The 25,845-nt window shown below is 42.4% G+C and overlaps 1 protein-coding gene across 1 annotated transcript in view; it reads left to right on the top strand.

Moving 5' to 3' along the window:
• Positions 1 to 25,845, top strand: part of cdh7a (cadherin 7a) — a 103,344-nt gene that overhangs the window by 6,185 nt on the left and 71,314 nt on the right. Inside the window, exon 2 of the mRNA XM_056299051.1 lies at positions 21,863 to 22,157. Within this exon, the coding sequence (XP_056155026.1) occupies positions 21,863 to 22,157 (295 nt within the window). The remainder of the gene's footprint in view (positions 1 to 21,862; positions 22,158 to 25,845) is intronic.

Here is a 25,845-nt window from a genome sequence, read left to right as displayed (position 1 = left end):
GTGATTATACGGGTTTTTACAGGTTTGTTTTAGTTCCGAGGAGTGTTCCTGGTGCGAGCACTTTTAGTGAGGGACACGCGAGCCAGTGAGAGTGGGCGTAATAATAAGCGAGTTATATAAAAGTGTGAATGTTTGCCATTTGGCCGGACAAATAAAAAGAATTCAACGGAACCCGATTGTAATCCGAGTGGTTTACCTTCACCCCGGAGACTCTGAAGGGGAAAATTTAGAGTGTCAAACCATAGGATTACATACCTGACAACCCACAGGTCGTCTCTTCCCACTCACGCAAAATTAAAACATTAAGTAATCAGCCTCCCCCCCAGCCCCCTTCCCCTCTGCCCCACCAACCACAGGCACGCATACTGAGCGACATAACATGCGTTCCCGTGATTGGCAGAGAGCAGGGGGACGACTCCCAACAGTACAGGGTCGCTACAATATGTACACTCACCGGCCACTTTATTAGGCACACCTGTCCAACTGCTCGTTAACGCAAATTTCTAATCAGCCAATCACATGGCAGCAACTCAATGCATTTAGGCATGTAGACATGGTCAAGACGATCTGCTGCAGTTCAAACCGAGCATCAGAATGGGGAAGAAAGGTGATTTAAGTGACTTTGAACGTGGCATGGTTGTTGGTGCCAGACGGGCTGGTATGAGTATTTCAGAAACTGCTGATCTACTGGGATTTTCACGCACAACCATCTCTAGGGTTTACAGAGAATGGCCCGAAAAAGAGAAAATATCCAGTGAGCGGCAGTTCTGTGGGCGAAAATGCCTTGTTGATGTCAGAGGAGAATGGCCAGACTGGTTCGAGCTGATAGAAAGGCAACAGTAACTCAAATAACCACTCATTACAACTGAGGTATGCAGAAGAGCATCTCTAAATGCACAACACGTCGAACCTTGAGGCAGATGGGCTACAGCAGCAGAAGACCACACCGGGTGCCACTCCCGTCAGCTAAGAACAGGAAACTGAGGCTACAATTCGCACAGGCTCACCAAAATTGGACAATAGAAGATTGGAAAAACGTTGCCTGGTCTGATTTCTACTGCGACATTTGGATGGTAGGGTCAGAATTTGGCGTCAACAACATGAAAGCATGGATCCATCCTGCCTTGTATCAACGGTTCAGGCTGGTGGTGGTGGTGTAATGGTGTGGGGGATATTTTCTTGGCACACTTTGGGCCCCTTAGTACCAATTGAGCATCGTGTCAACGCCACAGCCTACCTGAGTATTGTTGCTGACCATGTCCATCCCTTTATGACCACAGTGTTCCCATCTTCTGATGGCTACTTCCAGCAGGATAACGCGCCATGTCATAAAGCTCGAATCATCTCAGACTGGTTTCTTGAACATGACAATGAGTTCACTGTACTCAAATGGCCTCCACAGTCACCAGATCTCAATCCAATAGAGCACCTTTGGGATGTGGTGGACCGGGAGATTCACATCATGGATGTGCAGCCGACAAATCTGCAGCAACTGCGTGATGCTATCATGTCAATATGGACCAAACTCTCTGAGGAATGTTTCCAGTACCTTGTTGAATCTATGCCACGAAGGATTAAGGCAGTTCTGAAGGCAAAGGGGGGTCCAACCCGGTACTAGCAACGTGTACCTAATAAAGTGGCCAGTGAGTGTATATGTGTACTGTAAAGATCATAACATTGTTAAGCGGTCATTTAGAAAGCCCATCGCACCCTTTCTAAAACAATCACTTTGTCGGTCAGAGCTTGCTTTTATCATCATTCGTGTTTCATGTTGGAAGAGTCACCACAACCTAATTGGCCCAGTGCTAAAACTTAATCACGTTGTTTTCCCCTCCCCATTTTCAGTTTGTTAGTTACTTGAATAGTAAATTAGATGTGAAACAGCTCCTTGTTCCTCCATTGTGGAAAATGGAGAGAATAGCACGGTTGGCAATGCGAGGCAATTAGGGCGTTGCCGCACAAAGCTACCGTACTGTTGTTCATGATCCATCATATTATTTCCTTTTCTTTGCTCTCTAAGGTGTGTTTATCAGTTTCAACCCACATTGGCTGGCACATTTTGTTTACCCTATAAGCTATAAACTTTAAAGAGTTTGTCACTTAGTTTCCTGGGGAAGAAATACTTGCCAGCAGAAGAACATTTAGAGTATATCCACTTTGTTTTCTGTTCTAAAAGGTGACAGGTTGAGAGGAACACTTGGGATATGTGGCCATTCTGATGTGACATATTTCCCACACTGAATTTTGAAATGCCTGAAAGAGTTCACTAATTCAATTACCCCCCCCCCCATGTTTGTAACATTACATTGAATTCCTTACTGGTAGTCTTGGTTTTCATTTCACCAGACAGCCTCAGTCTAGTTGTATGATTCAATGCAAAATACCAGCTATTTTAATTTGGGCTGTTAATAATGAGTCATTTGATATTGGAAAACACTAATTTTGTTTTGGGACAATAGCAGAATTTGCATAGTATTTCTTTGGCACTATAAAGCATCTTCCCTCAATGATTTAGATTAACGTGTAAGTCTGCATCTAGGATAATTAACTGTGGGCCCTACAAAGAAACTGTTCAGCCTATATTTGATAATCTCTATAGCCAATTTGAACGCTTGCCAAACAAGCGTGGGTATATCATTTTGTGTAATTGTATTTCACTCAGTGTCTAAGCTTAATAACCAACTGGTGGGGTGAATAATTCTAATGCAAACAGGGTCTTGTAGCGCTCTGTGTCCTTATCAGACCAATAAACAATGTTGAGCAACGGTGAATTCATTTCTTACCAATAGAATATTACGATGAGAGCAAAACCAGAAAAAAAAAGAACTTTTGGTCTGGTCAGGCATTTTGAGCCCAAGCAAGGCGAATTCATTAAACCATACCATTATAACCATGCTGTAAAGAGCTTGTGGCAGAGTCAGCGCCGTTTCTTTTCATCTTCCATCCCTGAAGCATTCGTTTATCTTTGGGGGCACGAGAGCAAAGTGGAACCTGGCTTCTGACCAAAAATGTAGGGTCGTAACTTTACTTTTGTGTGTATGGTGGACCTGCTTTAAGCTTTTTGGCCATAAATCTGGCAAGAGTATTCGCTGTGTGAAATTTTAAATGGGAGTCCATATTTATGTTATAAACACATACACTATATGTACAAAAGTATTGGGACACCTGGCTATTACACCTACAGGAGCTTTTATGACATCCCATTCTAAATCCATAAGCATTAATATGGAGTCCCCCCCCCCCTTTGCAGCTATAACAGCTTCCACTCTTCTGGGAAGGCTTTCCACAAGATTTTGGAGTGTGTCTGTGGGAATTTTTGCCAATTCATCCAGAAGAGCATTTGTGAGGTCAGGCACTGATGTTGGACGAGAAGACCTGGCTCGCAATCTCCATTCTAGTTCATCCCAAAGGTGTTTGATGGGGTTGAGGTCAGGGCTTTGTGTGGGCCGGTCAAGTTCTTCCACACCAAACTCACCAACCATGTCTTAATGGACCTTGCTTTGTGCACTGGGGCAGTCATGCCGGAACAGAAAAGGGCCCTCCCCAAACTGTTCCCATAAAGTTGGAAACATAGAATTGTCCAAAATGTCTTGGTATGCTGCAGCATTAAGATTTCCCTTCACTGGAACTAAGGGGTGTAGCCCAACCCCTGAAAAACAACCCCTTACCATTATCCCTCTTCCACCAAACTTTACAGTTGGCACAATGCAGTCGGGCAGGTAACGTTCTCCTGGCATCCGCCAAACCCAGACTTGTCCATCAGACTACCAGACAGAGAAGCATGATTCGTCACTCCACAGAACACATTTCCACTGCTCCAGAGTCCAGTGGCAGCGTGCTTTACACCACTCCATCCGACGCTTGGCATTGTGGTTGGTGATGTAAGGCTTGCATGCAGCTGCTCGGCCATGGAAACCCATTCCATGAAGCTCCCAGCGTGCAGTTTTTGTGCTGATGTTAATGCCAGAGGAAGTTTAGAACTCTGCAGTTATTGAGTTAACAGAGCGTTGGCGACTTTTACGCACGATACGCCTCAGCACTCGTTGACCCTTCTGTGTGACTTTATGTGGTCTGCCACTTCGTGGCTGAGTTGCTGTTGTTTCTAAACACTTCCACTTTTCAATAATACCACTTACAGTTGACCGTGGAATATCTAGCAGGGAAGAAATTTCATGAACTGACTCATTGCAAAGGTGTTATCTTATGACAGTACCTCGCTTGAATTCACTGAGCTCTTCAGAACGACCCATTCTTTCACAAATGTTTGTAAATGCAGACTACATGGCTAGCTGCTTGATTTTATACACCCGTGGCAATGGGTCTGAATGAAACACCTGAATTCAATGATTAAGAGGTGTGTCTCAATACTTTTGTCCCTATAGCATAGCGTGCCTATAAGACAACCAACCTCAAAATGAATATGTTGTGTCATTTGAATGCTTCCCATCTAATTTCCATTCTCCATATGTGCACATCAAGACACATGTGCAGCTTTTCTAACTCTGCATAACGCTTAGAAATGTACATTTACATCGTTACAACTGAACAAAACATTTAAAGTAAAATCAAGTGAAAGCAATGCAAGTAAAGTAAATGCAGTCAATGTTAAAGTAAAGCCTTTGTCCTTAACCCCTCTCCTACTTTTTGCTTTACTGATGACTTTATCTAAAACAAATAAATAAATAAAAGTACGGGGGGCATACTGTCTATTCCTGAACAAAAAAAATAATGAAACATGCTTAATTTTTCTACCAATTTCTCATTTTATTCTTACCTCTGTCGAGCCATCAGGGATTCACCTTTCGATTAACAACCTTAGCGTTTAGATTGGAGATTGGTTATGTCCCGTGTACAAAGTAAACAAGCAGTGTGAGACCGTTTATTTTTCTTGGCATTCAAACCAAGTTTCATTCCATTTCAATTCACATTTTTTTCCTGTATCTGGGCATTAGTTTGACGACGCTTGAAATCAGTTGCACTCTGAAGACGTCGGAGAGATTTCTGTGAGGTCATCCTATTCTTGGAAAGGGGCCCATTCATTTTCTGTGGAGATGAGTCCATAGTCTGACAGTATTAAATTATGCCAAAGGGGCTAAGGCTATGCAAAGACTATGAGCTGATTCAGAAATGGATTGGGCTGTGATCTAAGGTTTTTATTGAGCTTTGCTCTTGATTTCCCTAAGAACGAAGGATGAAGTCAGGAGAGTGATGTACTATTTTCCTTGGGCAGGACTAAATATATATTCACTACTGGAGGGATTGTATACACATCAAAAGTGTTCCCTCCCAAAGGTCCTCTCATGTTTGGGTTTAATAAGGTATTTCATTGTTTGAAGTAGTACTGTGTGTTGGAGTTGTTTATGCTCCCTTTGGATCACAGCTACAAAGTTGCCAGTGTGAAAGAGACGGCATTACTGTATCCTTATGTTTTAGTTCCGTTTCTGCATGTAGTCATTTTCAATTGCGTATTCCAAATATGCCTTTTATTTAGATGTCCCCCAAGAACCAACAGGACGTTTCGAGTCTCAGGGTCCATGAATCACGCAGTACCGCATACCGAGGTGTCTCCGGCTGGGCATTCAGACATTCCTGTTGGTTACGGTATATGGGTCCTGCACTGAGCATTGTGCAGGACAATACCTGGAATTATGCAGACATGTCTGGAGGCACAGCTCTGTTTCTGCAACAGAAGTACAGTCACCGAGGATGTTAATGAGCCTTTTTTTTAAATAAAAAAAGAGAAAGCTATTACTAATTAAATAAAGAAACTGCCTTAATATGAGCCAACTCTGCAGTCCCTCAGCATCCGATTGTAAATCGTACCAGTAACTGTGCATTTTATTAGTCGTCACCTGTTCCCCACATAACTTTATGTATTGGATTTTGTGTGACATTGAATCTATCCGCTTGCCACTGGTCCATTAACTTATGCCATCAAGCTGTCTGACAAGTGATTCAAGCAGTTTAGCATATTTGCAGTTTTACACATACCGAGGCACCCAACTGATCCGAATGCCGGAGGGTGTTTTCACATGCAGAACTGACACTGGTATGTCGATAATTAGGCTCAGATATTATGAGCAGACTCAGAGCAGATCATGAACTTAGCCCCCTGGTTAACGTGAAAAACAGTTCCCATCTCACAAAGATTGGCAGCTGACATCGGCACACTAATGGGGTATTAGTAAACCAACTGTGGATTTTTGACCAGATCTTAACCTTTTGTTTCAGAGTTAAATTTAAACCTCTGAATCAAATTTGTTTGACTTCAGATGCTTACACAATAATATATTTGTTTTCCTGTTGCATTCCAAGTGGAGATTTGTCTTTTGGATAATGTGACTGAAGGCTGTACGCTGTATTAACACACCTGAGTCGGCCATTGGCCAGGAAATGCAGAAACTTCACAAGCTCATCATAAACCCTCTTCACGCATGAGCTATGACTTTTACTAAAGGCCACTTTCAATAAATGTCAGGCTTCAAACATCGGTAAACAATTTTAGCTCTGATGAAATTCCACAGGGCTGGTGTACACGTTGAGGTTACTATTGTCGTAGGATTAGAAGAGTTCAGCTTCAGAAAATGGCACATTAAACAAATGGAGCCTTTCCCCCAGCGGCAACTGTATTTATTCCCAATACTGGGGAGTCCTGCCCTTTCACTCCTTATCCTGCCACTGTAAAACATGCACATCTTTACAATTCATTTAGTGTCATATCTTGTCTTGGTTTTTATTGTGTTTATTTTTTTGACATGGTCCGACCATTTCATTTTAAGACCTGCAGTTTAGGACTCCTGTCTTTCCTATTTCTTCCCCTCTGCCAAAGAGCTCGCTTGTCTCATGTTAATTACAAACATTGGCTGTACTAGATTCACATCGATAGGGCGCTGAGCACGAATTTTTCATTGAGGAACATTTAAACATTATTTTTGCATTCATTCAAAAACTTTCAGCATCTCACTTACTAGTACTTCCATAATCTGACATAGTATAATGTGCAGAGACTAAGTATACTGGTGTCTGCAGTAGTTTTGTGATACCACAACCATATCATATCATCCCAATCATATCATATCATGATATGATATATCACATCACATTACATCATAGCATATCATGATATGATATATCACATCACATTACATCGTATCATATCACATGGTGATATGATATATCACATCACATTATATAATATCATATCATGATATGATATATCACATCACATTACATCATAGCATATCATGATATGATATATCACATCACATTACATCGTATCATATCACATGGTGATATGATATATCACATCACATTATATAATATCATATCATGATATGATATATCACATCACATTACATCATATCAAATCATATGGTGATATCACATCAATTTATATCATATATCATGATATATATATCACATCACATTACATAATATCATATCATCATATGATATATATCATCACATTACATCGTATCATATCATATGGTGATATATCACATCACATTATATCATGTCATATCTACTACTACTACTTTTGACTGCTCCCGTTAGGGGTCGCCACAGCGAATCATCCGTTTCCATCTTATATCATAAGAAATCTTAAATATGCGGCTCATAAATACGATTTCTATATCATATCATATCATGATATGATATATCACATCATCTTGCATATCATATCATATCATTATATGATCTATATCATCATGATATGATATATCACATAAAAAATCATATCATGATATATATCACATTACATCATATCATATGATGATATGATACATGACATCAGCTATCATCATGATAATATATCACATCACATTACATATCATAATATATCAATCACATCATATGATATATCACATACTTCATGTATCATATCACATCATATCATATATCTTATTATATAATTATATATATTTCTTCTTTAGCTTTCTTGACTTATAAAAACTCTAAACCATAGCACAGTGTGTGTTCTTAGTCTGTAAATGATAGTTTGTGTATACTTGCATGTATCATGAATGAGTGCTCTTGATGTATGTGTGTGTGTGTGTGTGTGTGTGTGTGTGTGTGTGTGTCTGTGTGTGTGTCTTGTGACTATGACTGATTCATCACACTGCTGTAACATGGGTGTTTTGGGATGCATTGTTGCCGGGTGCTGTGCTGAACTGTGTCTCCGTCTTTTGCTGTGTCTGGAAATGTTGATACATACATACAAATTGTGCATACCGCATTGCTGTAATTGTTTGCTGTAGTATGCTGCCTGGAGAATGCCACTTTTCAAGCCCCTTGAGGGTTTTTAGGCAATTCTCCTTCACATTTTCTTTCCAATTATATAGCATCTTTTTTTATTTTTCATATGTGTAAATAAAGAAAGAAACAAACAATAATATCACATCAGATCACATCATATTAAATAGTAATTAGAGCGAATTGATGAGGAAATTAATACCATTTTGTCCTGTACTCTAAAAAAAAGGGGGGGGGGAGATGGGAAAAGTTAGATGTAGTACTTCCCAACATCAGGTTGCAGAAGAAATGGTCAGAAGCTGTGAGGGTGGTGTTGTGAATATCATGGACATATCATGAATGGATCCCTAAAAATGAAAGATCCTTATTTAAAACCAAAGCCCTGACAAAGTACTCATAAGGATAGTCCTCATCAGGTTTTGACATTTTGGAGTCCTTGTAGTGTACTTAATTAGTACTCTCTGCTCGTTGCTTGTTCTTGGTGCAGAAGAGGCAGCTTTATGCAGACTTGACTTTTAGTCGTGTCGTGTTCCCGTGACACATTGGTGAGCTAAAAACATACAGGCACTTTGCCCTGTTATGAGAAGCAGCCTTAGCATCTTACGAGCTTAAGGAGTGAGATTTAAAAGTGCTTGTATTTATCTAAATTGAGCCGTGCGTGATGGGTAATAATAACATCATCACTCGAGGTCTCTCTCCATCCTCAATATTTGCGTTGTTCAGTGTGCTCCTTTTGCCCATCTCCACTCACGTATGCGAGAAGGAATTATTGATATTATCTTTGTCAAGTGGTCCCTTCACAGCACTCTTGAGACGCGAGTACTTGTCAATAAAACATGTTTTTAATCAAAATAAAGCCTTTCAAGCCGTGCTTTCTGAACCCGTCATCTGTGGAGAGAACTTGAGTGCAAGGGGAAAAAAGGGAAGAAATTAAAAATAACATAAAAAGAGTGCAAACTTCTATCCATTATCCATACCCACTTAATCCAATTCACGGGGAGGAATGTGGCCGTATTGGTCAATGGTCAAACTCACTTATCAAAGGGAAGGCAATAAGGGAAATGAGTGGATGTGAATAAGATATATCATGTCTTTGATATCTGTGCTAATAAAGCCAGATTTATTTATTTATTTGCATGGATCGAGATTCATTTTCTTTCTGATGTTCTGCCCAAGTTCCCCCGTACGAGTGTTGGTTTTGAAGAGCTGTAGCCTGTTGTCTTGCACTTGTTTTAGTGCTTATGAATATGCAACAGCAAGACAGTTGAGGGCCCCAAATATTTTCACTCTGTCGGAGGAGATCATCCATGTGATGCAGGAGCTCTAAAACACCTACGAGATCCTCATGGTCCGTTTATCTCCAAGGTTTGATTTTTCTTACAAGTAACATTGCCTCGTTTTTTTTTTTTTTTTTTTATGTACACTGACTGTTGAAAGTAACCTCGCTTTGCCAGTAAGAATGCATTTCACCTCTTAACACAATCGTAGACTGATGTGTTTCAGTCGAAAAATGTCTAGAGCTTTCTGTATTTCCTCGTAAAAACCACAAAACTGAAGGAACGACTAACATTACTACACTACTACTTTTTTTGGGGGTGGGGGGGTTTCGCCTTTTTTTCTGCCGAATTGTATTTCGCCAATTACCCTATTTTCCGAACCGTCCTGGTCCCTGCTCCACCCCCTCTGCCGATCCGGGTAGGGTTGCAGACCCACATGCCTCCTCTGATACATGTGGAGTCGCCAGCCGCTTCTTTTCACCTGACAGTGAAGCGTTTCACAAGGGGGGACATAGCGCATGGCAGGATCATGCTAGTCCCCCCAACCCCCCCCCCCAAAAAAAAACAAAAAACAGGTGCCCCGACTGACCAGAGGAGGCACTAGTGTAGCGACCAGGAAACATACCCACATCTGGCTTCCCACCCGCAGACACGGCCAATTGTGTCTGTAGGGATGCCCAACCAAGCCCGAGGTAACACAGGGAATTCGAACCAGCGATCCCCGTGTTGGTAGGCAATGGAAAAGACCGCTATGTTTCCCAGACGCCCCACTACACTATTTTGGGAATAATGATATATCCCACCCATTTTACACCCCTGTTGAGACGTCAGTGACTACCTTCACGTGTTTACATCACCTTTGCTGCAAAAGATTTCCAATATGTGCTTTTTACAGTAGTTCGGAAAAAAGAACGCCGTAAAATCATTATTTGGGCAAAACCACCTCTTGATTACCGAGGAAGGTGGTTTGTTAGACATGAAGTTGAGCGTTGCATAAATATACCTAAAGTAGAAGTAAATGGCTGTTTCATGTCACACAAGTCCTTTGCAGGTGTTTTTCTTAGTCAATGCAAGAGAAACAGAGAGACTTAAATATCACTTGGGAGATTTTTTTTCTCCCTTTTTCTCCCCAATTGTATCCAGCCAATTAATTACCCCACTCTTCTGAGCCATCCCGGTCGTTGCTCCACCCCCTCTGCCAATTAGGGGAGGTCTGCAGACTACCACATGCCTCCTCCGATACATGTGGAGTCGCCAGCAGCTTCTTTTCACCTGACAGTGAGGAGTTTCACCAGGGGGACGTAGTGGTGGTGGGCGGACCACGCTATAGTTCCCACCCCCCGAACCGTCGCCCCGACCGACCAGAGGAGGCGCTAGTGCAGCGACAAGGACACATACCCACATCCGGCTTCCCACCCGCAGACACGGCCAATTGTGTCTGTAGGGATGCCCGAACAAGCCAGAGTGAACACGGGGATTCAAACCGGCGATGGTAGGCAACGGAATAGACCGCTGAGACATCGGGATGCCCGTTACTTGGGATATTTAAAACAACCAAGCTGGTCATTTTGAGCGTTTTGGATTTTCAAAGTTTAATAAGTTTGTAAAAAAAGATACAGACCTGTTGTTCACTGAATGGACCTAAAATTGCATATATTTGCATTAAAACTCTTGAGTGTTCTTATGGATACCTATGCTCATAAATCATGCTTAATAATTTCTGACCTTTGGTGCCAAATTTCCATTTTTGTCCACTGTTGGGTTTCAGCCCAAACAAAAGGGCTTATTTCGAAAATAAATATTTTTTTCTCCATTTTGTAAATCACAATTTCCCTAAATTAATTAGTCAGTCTGAATATAATTGACACAAGCTGTTGTGTGCACATGTTGTCATGTGGTTGTCATTCATGGGACAAGATACTTCCTGTTCTTCGCGGTTATAAAAATTGCTTTATGTTTGTAAGAAAATTGCACATTTTAAGTGGCTGGTATCATATTTATGGCCAAATTGTTAACTTTGAAATTATCTTTGTCACTGAGAGTAAATTAAGTAGTAAACAACACACACACACACACACACACACACACACACACACACACACACACACACACACACACACACACACACAAATTGTATGAAACCATGGCAAATGGCTGTATTTCCTTAACAGCAAGACTTGAATCTTTCACCTATTCGTCTCATCAATATGATTTTACTTCACACTTGAAGATAAATTATGCAACGTTAGGCAGCAAATTGTATTGCAAGTCCTGCCCTCCCTCCTCTCAGCCGGGTAAGTTCACAGGTTAATACTTGTCAGTCATCTAGATGAGCTATCCACCTTGAAACAGCATCGAGCCAGCTGTAGAGGTAACTGGCACCCACTAGGATGCTGTGTGTTTTGTATTTGCTAAGCTATAGCCTCTCATCAGCCCAGCACTTCTCAACACCGGTCCTTGGGACCCCCCAGATCTGCTGGTTTTCTATTCTGCCGGTAAGTTCATTCGGTTCATTGTTGTGCCAGGTCTACAAACCAGCTGATTAGATGGATGAAATACGTGGCAGAAATAGTAATCCAGCTGTACTGGGGAGCCGAGGACCAAAGTTGAGAGCCACTGATCTTGCCCAATAGCTGAGATCTGTGATTGTTCTCCACTAACAAATCATTTTTTATTCATCTGGACTATGGAGTCAGGTTACATAATACGAACTGGTATCTTTATATCATGGTTGGAGACGCTCTAGTCTCCATGTACCGCTGTTGAACATTTTTTGACCGGGATCGCACAAACAGCGCTGCAGCGGCAAACACGTACATGTCAGAAACAACTCCAGCAGAAGGTTGAGACGTGATGCCAATGTGGCAATGCTTCTGTTGGACAGACAATTGAACTGTGTTGTGAAATATTTTGATGAAGTTGGACTGCCCGCAGTCGCTTTGGTCCAACGAGGTTCCCATTTTTAAGAGACTTGGAACTGTTTGCTGTTGAGCTGATGGCACATGAGCGACAATAGGTGCTTCACTTGTTTGTAGTGTGGGGAAAAAATGAGTGTCAACCGGTTTATTTCCCTCTACCTCCCACGTCGATCTGTATCAGACACTGTTCTATTGTACTATTGACTGCCTGTCCAACAAAAGATAGAGATAATGTCTTATCAATATAGAAAAATCACAGATTCTAGCTTTAAGGTGCAAAAAAAAAAAGACCAACGTGGGGGCGTCCGGGTAGTGTAGTGGTCTATTCTGTTGCCTACCAACATAGAGATCGCCAGTTTGAATCCCTGTGTTGCCTCCCTGCTTGGTCAGGCATCCCTACAGACACAATTGGCCGTGTCTGCGGGTGGGAAGCCGGATGTGGGTATGTGTCCTGGTTGCTACACTAGTGCCTCCTCTGGTCAGTCGGTGAGGGGGGTATGCGGGGGAATAGCGTGATCCTCGCACGCGCTACGTCCCCCTGGCGAAACTCCTCACTGTCAGGTGAAGAGAAGCGGCTGGTGACTCCACATGTATCGGAGGAAGCATGTGGACTAGTCTGCAGCCCTTCCCGGATCAGCAGAGGGGGTGGAGCAGCGACTGGGATGCCTTGGAAGAATGGGGTAATTGGCCGGATACAATTGGGGAGAAAAAGGGGGGTGGGGAATCCGAAAGAAAAGAGACCAACGTTTTACTGTATTAAGACACACGATGTGTGTTAACCACTTGACTCGAGTTTCAAGTAGTTTACGTTGAATTTCTTGCTTTGGCTGCCAGAAGACACAGTGATATCTCGTACTTCATCACTTTGCCATCTGGTGGTAAAATGTTGGCCGTGGTGTTGATGACTCATACTTTCCTTCCTGTTTTACTTCTGTAAAGCAGCTCCAGAGGCACAGAAACACTTAATCTTGAGAGGAAGAGTCATGCACTGTCCACAGTCCATAAAGTGCACACGGAATTCCAAGTGTCTCGCGCTGTTGTGTATTGCCACAAAAGCACAATTACTCTGCACATGATGAAATAATTAAATTCACGATTGAAATCACATCGTCATTTTGCATGCACGACGTATGGAACATGCAGAATAACCTCTGATAAATGTTGAACTTAATTACTGCATTGCAAGAGCCAGTGTAATGTCATCCAGGCTGATGGATGACTGACGTCAAAATGGGAAAATTCAAGGGTCTTAGATAGACATTGTGTACATTGCATCTAACTGTTAGATAATCTCATGAGAGGGTGATTACCTTAGTTGTACTCAAAATAAGGAATTCACTATTTAGACGAAGATTACGGACAGTTACAGGATGAATTTTATAATTGCTTTACATACACACACACACACACACACACACACACACACACACACACACACAAATGTTGCACAACTGCAATTAATTTTAGTTACAAATGGAAAAATCTAGTAAATCTGGAAAACATTTTTGTGATATACAGTATTATTACTGATTATCAGAATGCCTAATATACTCATTGTGCAGCTTTAGGAGTGTGTTAATGCTGAATATAGTACAGTATACAGCACAGTATAAAGTAGAGTAGTATGTAGTGTGAAGAAGGCCCATCAGGATTGTCCTGTTAGGTCAATCTATTGTCATCTATGAGGAGATTCACTGGTAGCCATGCAACATTATCTTCAGCCAGCTTCATCACCGGCTGCATGGTGCCGATCTTACCCATCATTCCCAATACAACATGGTTCTCCTCCCAGTAGTCATGACTGCGTGGGGAAAACAATGGACCAAACTTTCCCTATATTCAAAGCCAAATGTTTCATGTCAGTATGTATTGAAAGAAAGATAATAGTTCTCATAAATAATAGTTCAAACTAAAAGCTAATTTGTCACCCGAAAACCATCTAATATTGCTTTTCTTCATGTACAATTAGCATAACTCATTTATATTCAATTCATATATATATTCATATTATTTACACAAATAAAAAGATCTATTGTTGAACATATACATTACTGTTGGATCAGGTTTTAATTTCCAGACCAAAACATTTCCCAAAACACCAGCCTCCGCTGAGAATTCGGCAACAAATCTGATGAAAGATCTCGCAAACGGACATCATTGGATCCCGTGGATGGTGGCTATTGTGGAAGATTGTGTCAGACCTCTAAAAGGGCAGAATGCTCTGGCCTTTTGCAAAAGCAGAAAAGCAGAAATGCTCCAGCAAGTCAGGGGTGCCCTGCTTCTAAAAACCTCAGCAGCCGCATCGACCGTAGAGCTGCTGACGGGAAAATATCAAACGCGACCTGCTCCCCTCTTTTGTCACGCTGACAGCAAACTTTGGCCTACCGTGCGAGCCTGCCCAACAACCCATTCTCCCTTAAATATTCGACTTCTCTCTCTCTCTCTAATTCCGGCGTTGCACTCCATCAAACAATTTTCAAAATACTAGTAAACCTCAGTCATTTAGAAGTCAGTACCGGTTAACGTTTTACCTTAAATTGCATGCTTTGTAGTTTAGAAGCACCCCCCACCCCCCGCCCCCGCCTGCAAAGAACGAATAAAAAAATGTGTGTGTGGCATGTGTGTAGGAGGAGGGCTGGAAATGTAACGACGGCAATGTCATAGCGACATCTAAATGAGTTAGTTACTTGAGCCGAGGCATGATTGTACGGTATAAATCTGGAGTCAGAGAAATTTAACTACGAAGAGGTGTGGCTGACGACAGCCTCCAGCGCCGCTCAGTGTCAACATCACGTTATCTACCTGCTTCCACCACGCCTCCACCAAGCTGTATACACCCCCAAATAGATCCCCGAGTGTCATTGACGAGCCAATTTTAGACAAACAAGGGAATTTGTTCACACCGTGTCACACACGGAAACACACTGAAAGCGTCAACTATCCATACCTTATGTGTTTGATATTCTCAGCAGCTGTCATAAACAGTTCCTCCATTTTTTCATTTTCATTGAGGCACCACCAGACTCATCCGTGACATTCGGTTGTTAATTAAAGACGTGCAGGAGGGGATCCCAGGCCTTTTAGTCTGGTGCCACTGTTCCTTTTTCTGTTTTGCCAGCCTTCTCTCATGCCAATTTGCTATCCATATCAATCAAAACAATCAAGCTAGGAATCATGGCAAGCTTTCGATTTTTTCGTTTTGTGCGTTCACACATTTGTGCGCATGTTTGAGTGTGTGTGTGCGTGAGTGAGTGAGTGTGTGTGGGTGCTTACGAGGCATGCAAGGCTGGCCTCACCCTAGAAATGCAGACAAATGAAGAAATGAATTGGCATTCTTTCCATTGTAATTAGTAATGAGGAGGGAGCCAAAGCCCTCTTCCTCACAAGCTTGCTGCTTCGATACAATCTTTGTGACCTTTATTCAAGCGGAGTTCGGGACTGACAGCTCATTCACAAATACGCAGAGGTGAAAATGGAAATATGTGTTTCTTTGAAAAAAGTTTTTCGTTTCTATTTTTTTCCAATTTTGTCACTGCGCTTTGTAACTCCACCTACTGACAGTAACGTTAGGTCAAACCAGGGGTTCCCAAACTTTTTCACGTTGTGAGAGTGAGATACATTTTCCCTCAGGACCCACCAAATATTTTGTGCATTGGAATGAGCAATGCGTTCGTATTGCCTGTCAAACGATATTGTTCATCAACGCAGTATTCCTGCATTCCTGACGAGGGGAATATAAATGGATTGCTGTATAAATGCAATCCATTTATATTCCCCTTCTCAGACTTCAGTCACGGACTACAAGTGATCAAATACGGCACGTCACTGTCAAACATCACAGCCATTCAGAAATAGTAGCAGTGTGGTCAATGTGTCAGCACAGAAATCAACCCAGATTGTATTAGTGTCACTTCACCTGGTACATATGCCAGCTCGTAGCTCTCGCTGCATAAACCACAGCAATCCCAAGGGCTTGCTTTTTGCCATTAAGCGTGAAGCAACTTTTATTATTATTATTATTATTTATTTAAGTGATCAATATTGAAGTCGTTATGTAAAACAATTCACTAACATTATTGCGTTGGCATTTTAATGAAACTACAATAGATGATCTATTCACAATTTGGATGAATATATTAAAAAGTCACGTGACATTTTATTTGCAAAGACTTGCTCCCAATTTATCAAAATTTAGGTATTAATTCAAATGTGAAAAGAGAAAAACAGTGCTCTGCTTTGCAACTAAACGTGCATGGAGGGAATTCGCTTACAAACGGCATGCTCTTTCACTCTTTTCACGCTTTATTTAATATTTCAGTATTGTTAATTGTTGAATGCCTCTAAATAACAAATGGCCTTGTCAGTAATGTAATTATTTTTGTGAATGGGCACATAGCCGCTTAAAAACTAAAATCTAAGATGTAATAACTCGTTCAATTTTTTTGATCCAAATAATATACCACTAAGTAAAAAAATGTGCAATTATGGGATGTTTCTTTTCTTTTTTTTATCTTCATTAACTTTTGAATTGAGTTACTTACTATGCAAGGTCATATGTGTATGTTGTGCAAGATGTGTGCAAGGATCAAGTAAGGGAGAGGCATCAAACTGTTTTTGCTTACTATTCTTGGGATTGGAAAACTAATTCAGAGTCAGAAAAACAGTGTCAATTCAACTGCCACATGAATGTACAGGATTTCATTTGGAAAGGATACCATCAATAGTTTTTGTGATGAAATAAACATATCCTATCCCACCAACAAGGTATGTATTGTATAGATTGCAAATGGGCAGGGAAGGACATTCAAATTACAGTAAATGACACATAGTAAATTACTGTATACTCAGTACACTCAATACATACAATGCATCCATGCATGCACACACATATACTATAAATCTTGACTACCTAGACTTGTGTCTCTCATCCGTATTCTCCACAAGTTATGAAGGCTCTATTCGTGGGGTATTACGATACAGCTAGCAGGTGCAGATACGAGATGCTGTCTGATGGAGACAAAGTGTATAAATGGCAATCACAATTCTGGGAATCATTTCTGACTTTGATTGAAAGCCGATTCGCTCATGTGAGCAGCAGCAGCAGCGTGAGAGGCAGAGCGGTGAGCCTCGCCTTATCCCCACCGAGGCTGTCTCTGCATTTCCCTATTTATCCCATGAAAAGAGCTATCTGCAGACTCTTTGTAGCAACTGTCAGGCCTTTTATACACATGGCACACAATTCCCATGGATTTGTGAGTCTACTAAACTGCCTTTTAACTTGCTGATTTGAACTGACTCATTCAGAAAGTAGAATTCCTTTCTTAATCCTATAAAATACATCACAAAACACACAGTGTGCAGTGTGGATTTTCAGTAATGTTTTCATTCTCACTTGGCCATGCTCATTCTTACACCATAGTGCGGTATGAAGTGGGAGCGTATGAATGAGTTTAACCTGTAGTGAATGGCGAAGCCCTCGCACGTCACGTTTCCATGTAAATTAAAACCGATGTTCAAGATTCTTGTCGAATTTGAAAAAAAAAAACGGGACCCACTGGAAATGAGCCCCGTTAGTGTACACACCATAGAAACGACTGGTGGCCACACGCGTCTCCGATGATGGCAGGCGTCTGCAAATTCTGTTTAAAAAAATTGTTTCTTTGCTAGCCTAACAGAATTTTTGCTAGCCCGTCCAGGCTAACAAAGAAAACGGCCGCTGTTTTACCAGCCTTGCTCTCTTTCCAGATGTTTCAATTTGCACCGTGGTTTCCGTCTCTCGGTCATTATAGTGAAAGATTAACTTTAAATGATTCAGAAAACAAAGCAGCTGCTCCAAAAAAAAAAAAAAGAAAGAAAAAAAGGAAAGGAAAGAAAAAGAAATGGAGTTGGAACGGGGCTTTGTCACAGTGCGTCAGGCAAAATGCACGTCAGAGGAATTATCCATGTTACGGCTAATCTCCTAATCTTCCTGGTTAACGCGGTGGTCCTCTGTGTGGAGCGTCTTCATCCACAGCAATCCCAGGTCATATATAATCCGAGTAATTTCTCATACTATTTTAATTCAATCTAAAGAAAGCTCCACTCGTGCCATGTTTTTTTCCCCTTGTGTGTGTGTGGTGAGCTGTATTTCAGCGAGTGTGTATAATCGTAGGCCTCATTCGCACTCGTGTTTCTACGGAAACCTGTTTGTGAACATTTCCAGGTGCTGTAAATGAGACAGGACAGCGGTCGCTAATCTTTCACCCTCAGATTCGAAAAAAGGAAGAGGCGGCAAGAGGAGAGGCGGACATAATGAATCTCTCCGAGAGCCCGGCTCTGTGGTTACTCACCAGAACATGGCCAGGCGAAATGGATGAAAAGCCAAGCATATCGGGAAGCTGATGTCTATGACAGCTGCAGTGAGGTTCTTGTTTATGGTTTTAGCCCCTCTGTGTCGCCATATGACCTCTCTCTTCACCCCTGCACCGTCATTTGAGCTTTATGTATCTTTTTACCATTTGCGTTGCGCTGTCTAACCTTCCCGATGTATTTACATACCATAGGGGACTCACCATGTGTCCAACAATGCATAGGGTTCATCCACACTATGGGAAGGAGACTCGAAAGTGCGTATGTCACGTGTTGTTCAATAGAAAGTGCACGGGTACACAGGATCTCCTCTTGCAGGTTAAGCTGTGAGCTGATTTTGAAGCACGCCGCCGTCCTAGCGGAACCCCGTCACACTCAACCACTTACAACCGCGGGCTGAAATATCTTCAGGCTGATTGTTGATTAAGGGCTCTTCAGCATCGGCAGAGAGGGTTTTGCTGAGCTGGATCCCGTGTTGCCTACAGGAAGCATGTTGATGTGGACTTTCTCTTGAACAGGAAAAGATGGGGGGGGGGGAATCTGCAAAGAGATTGAAATACAAAGCTTCAAACATTTGTCTTGGTGTTCACATCTTTTTTTTTTTTTTAATTTGTAATATTTTTTTTCTTCAAGGCGTCTAGTATTTGTATGCTTCCGGTGTTGTTCAGAGCTGTGTCAGACGTGGGGTAAAGAATAGAATTATAACTTCTCAGCATGATTTTTGTTTTCATGTTGTACACAGTGCCCTATCCCGGAAAAAAAAGCAACTGAAGCTTAGAGGCATAGAAGCTTGTAAAATAAAATGTGTGGTAGTTTCTGTGATAGGAAAACCGTGTACGAGCAGAGGAAAGTAATGCTTTTTTTTGTTGTCTTTTGGATAGACTCATCCCGTATTACAGTAGTTTTCCTGCCTTCCTCCCTTGCTGCATGGTAGACGAGCAAACGCAAAGCTAACGGAGGCTCCCTGGAGACCTGCAGAACTGTCTGGATACAAAGTGATGATAAGTGTCAGTGCTGATTTAAGAAGGGTGATTGCCCAGATGCCAACCTCCTCCCCCTTCCTAACAAAAAAAACAAAACTTGAATGTTTTTTTGCGTTAGAGAGGTGCTGCGCTGATGCTCCGCTCCACCTCAAAGGAGACTTTAAGGAGGATATTTACATTTTTGCAAGATAAGCGTCCGTGGTGATCTGTGAAATTAAGAGTGGGGAAAAACACAAGTGAAAATGAGCACTGACGATTTAAGAATGGGTTAGGTTATTGAGAGGAAAAACAAGTATTTCACCAGAATATACATCTAATAATAGCTGCCAAGCTATATTTCTCGTAGTCTTTGGTGTAGATTGGACTTGGAAATGAACCACGTGAAGCCAGTTGCTTGGTTAAAGTGTAGTTTTCCATGACCGGGCTGAGGGTTGGAAACAAGAGCAAGCCAAACACTTCGGTGAAAAGGCTTTATAGAGCGGTCGACCCCTGACCCTGCCTCGTATGCTCAGTGGGCTGTCAGCCTTGTCCATCCTGTCCCTGATATTTACCAGAAACAAACTTCCATGGATGGCTTGCTCAAGATTAAATGTTGACTCTCACCGCGGCTGGAAATTTACATTAAGTTTACTCCTGACAGCAGGAGATGGTGAATAAACATGGCAAGCTCCTTTTAAGAGTGGCAGCAGAAGCATGCTGAGGCATGACGATGCAACCAATACAATCATTATGTTCCCATCTGACATTCATCAACAGACTGATGGATTCCATTAATAAAAGACCTTTTGTGTTGTAGCCTCTGTTTAATACTTGCTGCAGAGAAGCAGTCCCTCCCATTAGCCAATCATTCTGAAGTCCAGCTGTATTGACTTGAAAACAAAAATAGCACAGGTACTTATACCACGATCAATCGTTAGCGTTTGCAGATGTGTGGAAATAAAAGAGTTTTGATTATAATCTGATGGAGCGACATTGTAAAATAAAAAGAAAAGGTGCGTGGTTGACCTTATCAATTCTCTAATAATGTATACTGGCGTGCCCTTATCGCAGACACGTCCGCCTACCTCTACAGCGCTCACGTAAGGAAAAAAGGGGAACAAACAAATAGAAAACATACCCGATCTTTTTTTTTTCCAAACTGTTTGTTTGGTAACCTTAATGACTTCACAAGGGAAAACTGTCTGTCTTGCTGTATTTGTACTAGTTCTGTCACGATAGAGGGAATGACACTTTAAAAAAGTAAGCTACTGGGGTGTCCGGGTGGCGTGGCGGTCTATTCCGTTGCCTACCAACATGGGGATTGCGGGTTCGAATCCCTGTGTTACCTCCGGCTTGGTCGGGTGTCCCTACAGACACAACTGGCCATGTCTGCGGGTGGGAAGCCGGATGTGGGTATGTGACCTGGTCTCTGCACTAGTGCCACCTCTGGTCGGTCAGGGTGCTTGTTCGGGGGGTTGAGGGGGAACTGGGGGGAATAGCGTGATCCTCCCACATGCTACGTCCTCCTGGTGAAACTCCTCGCTGTCAGGGGAAAAGAAGCAGCTGGCGACTCCACATGTATTGGAGGAGGCATGTGGTAGTCTGCAGCCCTCCCCGGATCGGCAGAGGGGGTGGAGCAGCGACCAGGATGGCTCGGAAGAGTGGGGTAACTGGCCAAGTACAACTGGGGAGAAAAAGGGGGAACCCCCCCCCCCAAAAAAAGTAAGCTACTAACACTGTCTGGCGGATGATAGTGTGATATTACCCAACATGATATCAATCTTGCGGGACAGGGTACATACACATTTGTGTCAGCAAACTAACAATACACTTGACTGAAATCTTTGGTGCACAAATTAGGTTATTATTTGTATTAACCTGTAATAAACTGCACTTGTCTATATTCAGATAAAACTAAAAGTGAGTATCCTCGACATTACTAGATTTGATCATTTATAAGTTTCATCTTTCATGTGCTGAACTCAGTAAGGTCTGACATCGTCGTTGCATAGAAATAAAGTTGAAATAGTATCTGGATATGTATAACCTCTGACCTCTTCAACATTGTTTGTTTGGGGTTTTTTTTCTTCTCCTCTGCCAACAGCTGCACTCAGATGTGGACAAAGGAGATGGCCGGGTGAAGTACGTGTTATCTGGCGAGGGCGCCACCTCCATCTTCATCATCGATGAAAACACGGGGGACATCCACGCCACAAAGCGCCTCGATCGGGAGGCCCAGGCCTACTACACCCTTCAAGCTCAAGCCGTCGACCGCCTGACCAACATACCAGTCGAGCCCAAGTCTGAGTTTGTGGTCAAAGTCCAGGACATCAATGACAACGAGCCCAAGTTTCTTGATGGACCTTACCTGGCAGGGGTACCGGAGATGTCACCTCTGGGTAAGCCTTTTTGTTTGCCCCCCGTCCAACCTGACAACATCTCTCTTATCCTTTTGTAACAAGTATATTGACTTTTTAATCTCCCTTTCTCTCTTATGTCCTGCTCCACCTCTTTGTCTTGCTCTCATTTTCTCTTTCACTTACCCTTTTCGCTCACATCCATACTTAATAATTTTCCATCTCACTGGATTCATCTTCACCATGCCAATTTTTAAGGTCACAGGGGGAATGGGGGAACTCAGCAACATCAATTTGTGTACGATATCTTCACTATACAAGGTTGTTCAGTGCCAACCGTATGGGAAAATGATCGTTTCAAAGCTCTTTTATAAATTTCACATTTTTCTAATTTCACTGCTGCACACGTTGACTTCAGAGTTTCTAGCTAAGTGGTGCTTGCAGTTACATATAGTAAATGTGTGCATGCCAAAGCAGATGTGTTGGATTATATGCTGGAGGAATCGTCATTTGTTTAGGTTGTAATCACACATTTTTATAGACTTTGCATCTCTATGAGCTGAATATATATAGTATGTATCTACAGACATAAGTATATGTACATATGACTGTTGTGGTTCCTTGGGCCCTGGTCACACCTTCAATTACAAAAGCGATATTTCGCACTGAAATCAAATCATTTGATTGGAGTCATTAACATCGGTGGATTCGCTCTGGTAGTGAAGTAAAATCGCAGTTTTTGTGTAGAGTTCAGCTTTGGTGAATGACACGTGAATTCGCACAGTTGACTGACAGCAAAACTGCTTTGACTGCATTGACCGGGCAGGGTGTTAGCACTGTGGAGTCCAAAATGGAGGAGTAAAGTCACATCATTCAAATTTCTATTCCGCAAGGGTCCGAAAAATCTCGCTCTGCCAATTTCTGGGGTGAAGGAGGGCCTTGAGACCTAGCATCCAATTCTGTCATAATACCCAATTTCCCCTCGGGGATGAATAAAGTATTCTGATTCTGATGATAATGGGGGACGTAGAGTAACACCCAACACCTTAAAATGCATGTAAAAACATAGCAGAATTTAAGGGGCGCGTGGGTAGCGTGGCGATCGATTCCGTTGCCTACCAACATGGGGATCACCGGTTCAAATCCCCGTGTTACCTCTGGCTTGGTCGGGTGTCCCTACAGACACAATTGGCCGTGTCTGCAGGTGGGAAGCTGGATGTGGCTATGTGTCCTGGTCGCTGCACTACCAATCAATCAGATTTTATTTGTATAGCACTTTTCATACAAACAAATGTAACACAAAGTGCTTCACACAATAAAACAATAAAATTCCTCCCCGCCCACACACACACACACACACAAAAAATAAAAGTGCAGGCAAATTTTATAAAAGTACAGACACTTTAAAACTAGCGCCTTCTCTGATCAGTCGGAGCACCTGTTCAGGGGGGAGGGGGAACTGGGGGGGAATAGCATGATCCTTCCACGCGCTACGTCCCCCTGGTGAAACTCCCCACTGTCAGGTGAAAAGAAGCAGCTGGCAACTCCACATGTATCGGAGGAGGCATGTGGTAGTCTGCAACCCACCCGGATCGGCAGAGGGGGGGGGAGCAGTGACCAGGACAGCTCGGAAGAGTGGGGTAAATGGCTGGGTACAATGGGGGGACAAGGAGGTAACCCCCTCCCAAAAAAATTTTTACCAGAATTTAAACAGTCTGCAACTGTCTTCCAACCTCAGGGTTAAGCGGCATGATAGCTGTGAGCACATTGAACAGAGATACACATGTCAGCATCACGCCCTAAAATAAAAGGGGAAAAAAATCCATTCCAGACCTCTTTCTAAGCATCACTGCGGTGACTCGATGGAGGTGCAAATTCTGGAAGAGAAAATAAAGGTGTCCATCAGCCTTTTTTCTTTTTTCATAGCACATTCATGGTTGAGATGAAAACCACACCAGGCGTGTAGTTCCAGGCCAAGCGGCGCTTTGCCCACTACATAGCCACAGAGATCTCTGAAGGATTATACAGCCCACAGTCTTGGGGGGGTATAGAGCTCAAGCTTAAGGAACTGGAGGATTAGAGTACAAGGGCATGCATTCCCGTGTCCAACCCAAGATAAGAGAGAAGCTCTGCACATCCACCGCTGAGGAGGATGCATTTGCGCCATGAGCGGAGGGTCACCCTTACTTATATATACTGCACCGGCTCCTGTGAAGGTCTTCGTCTTTAGTTGCTCAAATAACATGTTGCACAAGGCCATCGCTACTTTGTAAATATCTGCTCAATGCAATTAGCATTGCAGTAAAGCACAGTGAAGGGCCAGGAACCCCTTGTCCTCAATAACTCCTTTATAGGATGTCTTTAAATCATTAATGGTCACAGCCCCGCACCACTGATGAATGGGTTCAATTTAGAGGAAATCATGAATTTAATTAATTAAAGTAATTAGAGGCAGGACTCATTCGTACACATGGAGACCTTATGGCCTGAGGATCTCTAAGGGCTTTTGTCTTAATCATGGAAGGGATGTCAAATAAAAGACGAGAGAGCTTGAGGACAGTTGGATGTGTGACAACTCGGAGCCTTGGCTCTCTCCCACCGCGGAGAGAGAGAGGGAGAGAGGAGCCCGAGGAGCAGATTGAGGGCTCATTACAACCATAGAGAATGTAATGTCAACCCAAGGCCACTGCTCTTGAATTTACTACTCACCAGTGCTTTATCCAGCTGTCATTGTTCCTGTCTAATTTATGAGCGCCGAGATCAAGGATGGAATAGTCATTTAATTCTGGTAAAGAAAAAGGTACTTTGGTTTTAAGTGACAGTGGGAAGGGCTCTGTTGCCGAGACACAATTGATCACAAATATTTCTTTTTTGCCGTCAGTGTTACGAAATTAATGGTTTATAACGGGACGCTGATATAAGTGGAGCTTCAGAGCGCGATGGCTTCAACCATTATAAAACTGAATAGTTTCCTTAAAGCACATTGTACCCGGCAAGCAATTATGAACATTCTTTGTATGGTTTGTTATGCATTTTTACTTGCCAGTTACGAAGGAATTTGAACTGAACTCTGAGTAATAATCCCAGTTTATCTGCAACAGAGGGGAGCAGGTGTGAACCTGCATGACTATAATCAAGTTAATCACGGGTGGCAATGTTGAATACTCATCAAGGCATTTCAGAGTCAGTGGGCTTAAATGACAGGTTTAATTGTGATTTTATTTTTCTTTTATATATGCAACAATCAGCCTTGCATACATGCTGCAAATCTGTTTCTCCGGCCTGTCCAGGGTGTCTCCCCGCCTGCTGCCCAATGACTGCTGGGATAGGCTCTAGCATCCCCGCGACCCTGAGAGCAGGATAAGCGGTTCAGATAATGGATGGATGGATGGATGTCCATTTGAAATTTGTTATAGTCTCTGTTGCCAAATGCATATGTTCAGATCAACGTTCCTGTAATGGTTTTGCCACATAAGTATGGTCACATCCATACCCATAACCACTCCTTTAAACACCGCATACAGCAGAATGCTTCCTTATTTCAAAGAAAGTACAGTTTATCTTAGTATAAAAGGAATAAGCCGTGGCATTTCAACAACTTGGACAGGAGTAAACAGCAAATCTGAGTTTCAAGTGTGCAATCAGAGATGCATATTGCAGCTGACAGCTGGATGCAGCTTGTGTCTATAAGTGGCTGAAGAATACCTGCATCCCATACAAATTAGACATG

Source organism: Lampris incognitus, chromosome 19, assembly GCF_029633865.1.
Source record: "Lampris incognitus isolate fLamInc1 chromosome 19, fLamInc1.hap2, whole genome shotgun sequence".
Lineage (NCBI taxonomy): Eukaryota > Metazoa > Chordata > Actinopteri > Lampriformes > Lampridae > Lampris > Lampris incognitus.
This window is presented reverse-complemented; position numbering and strand designations above follow the sequence as displayed.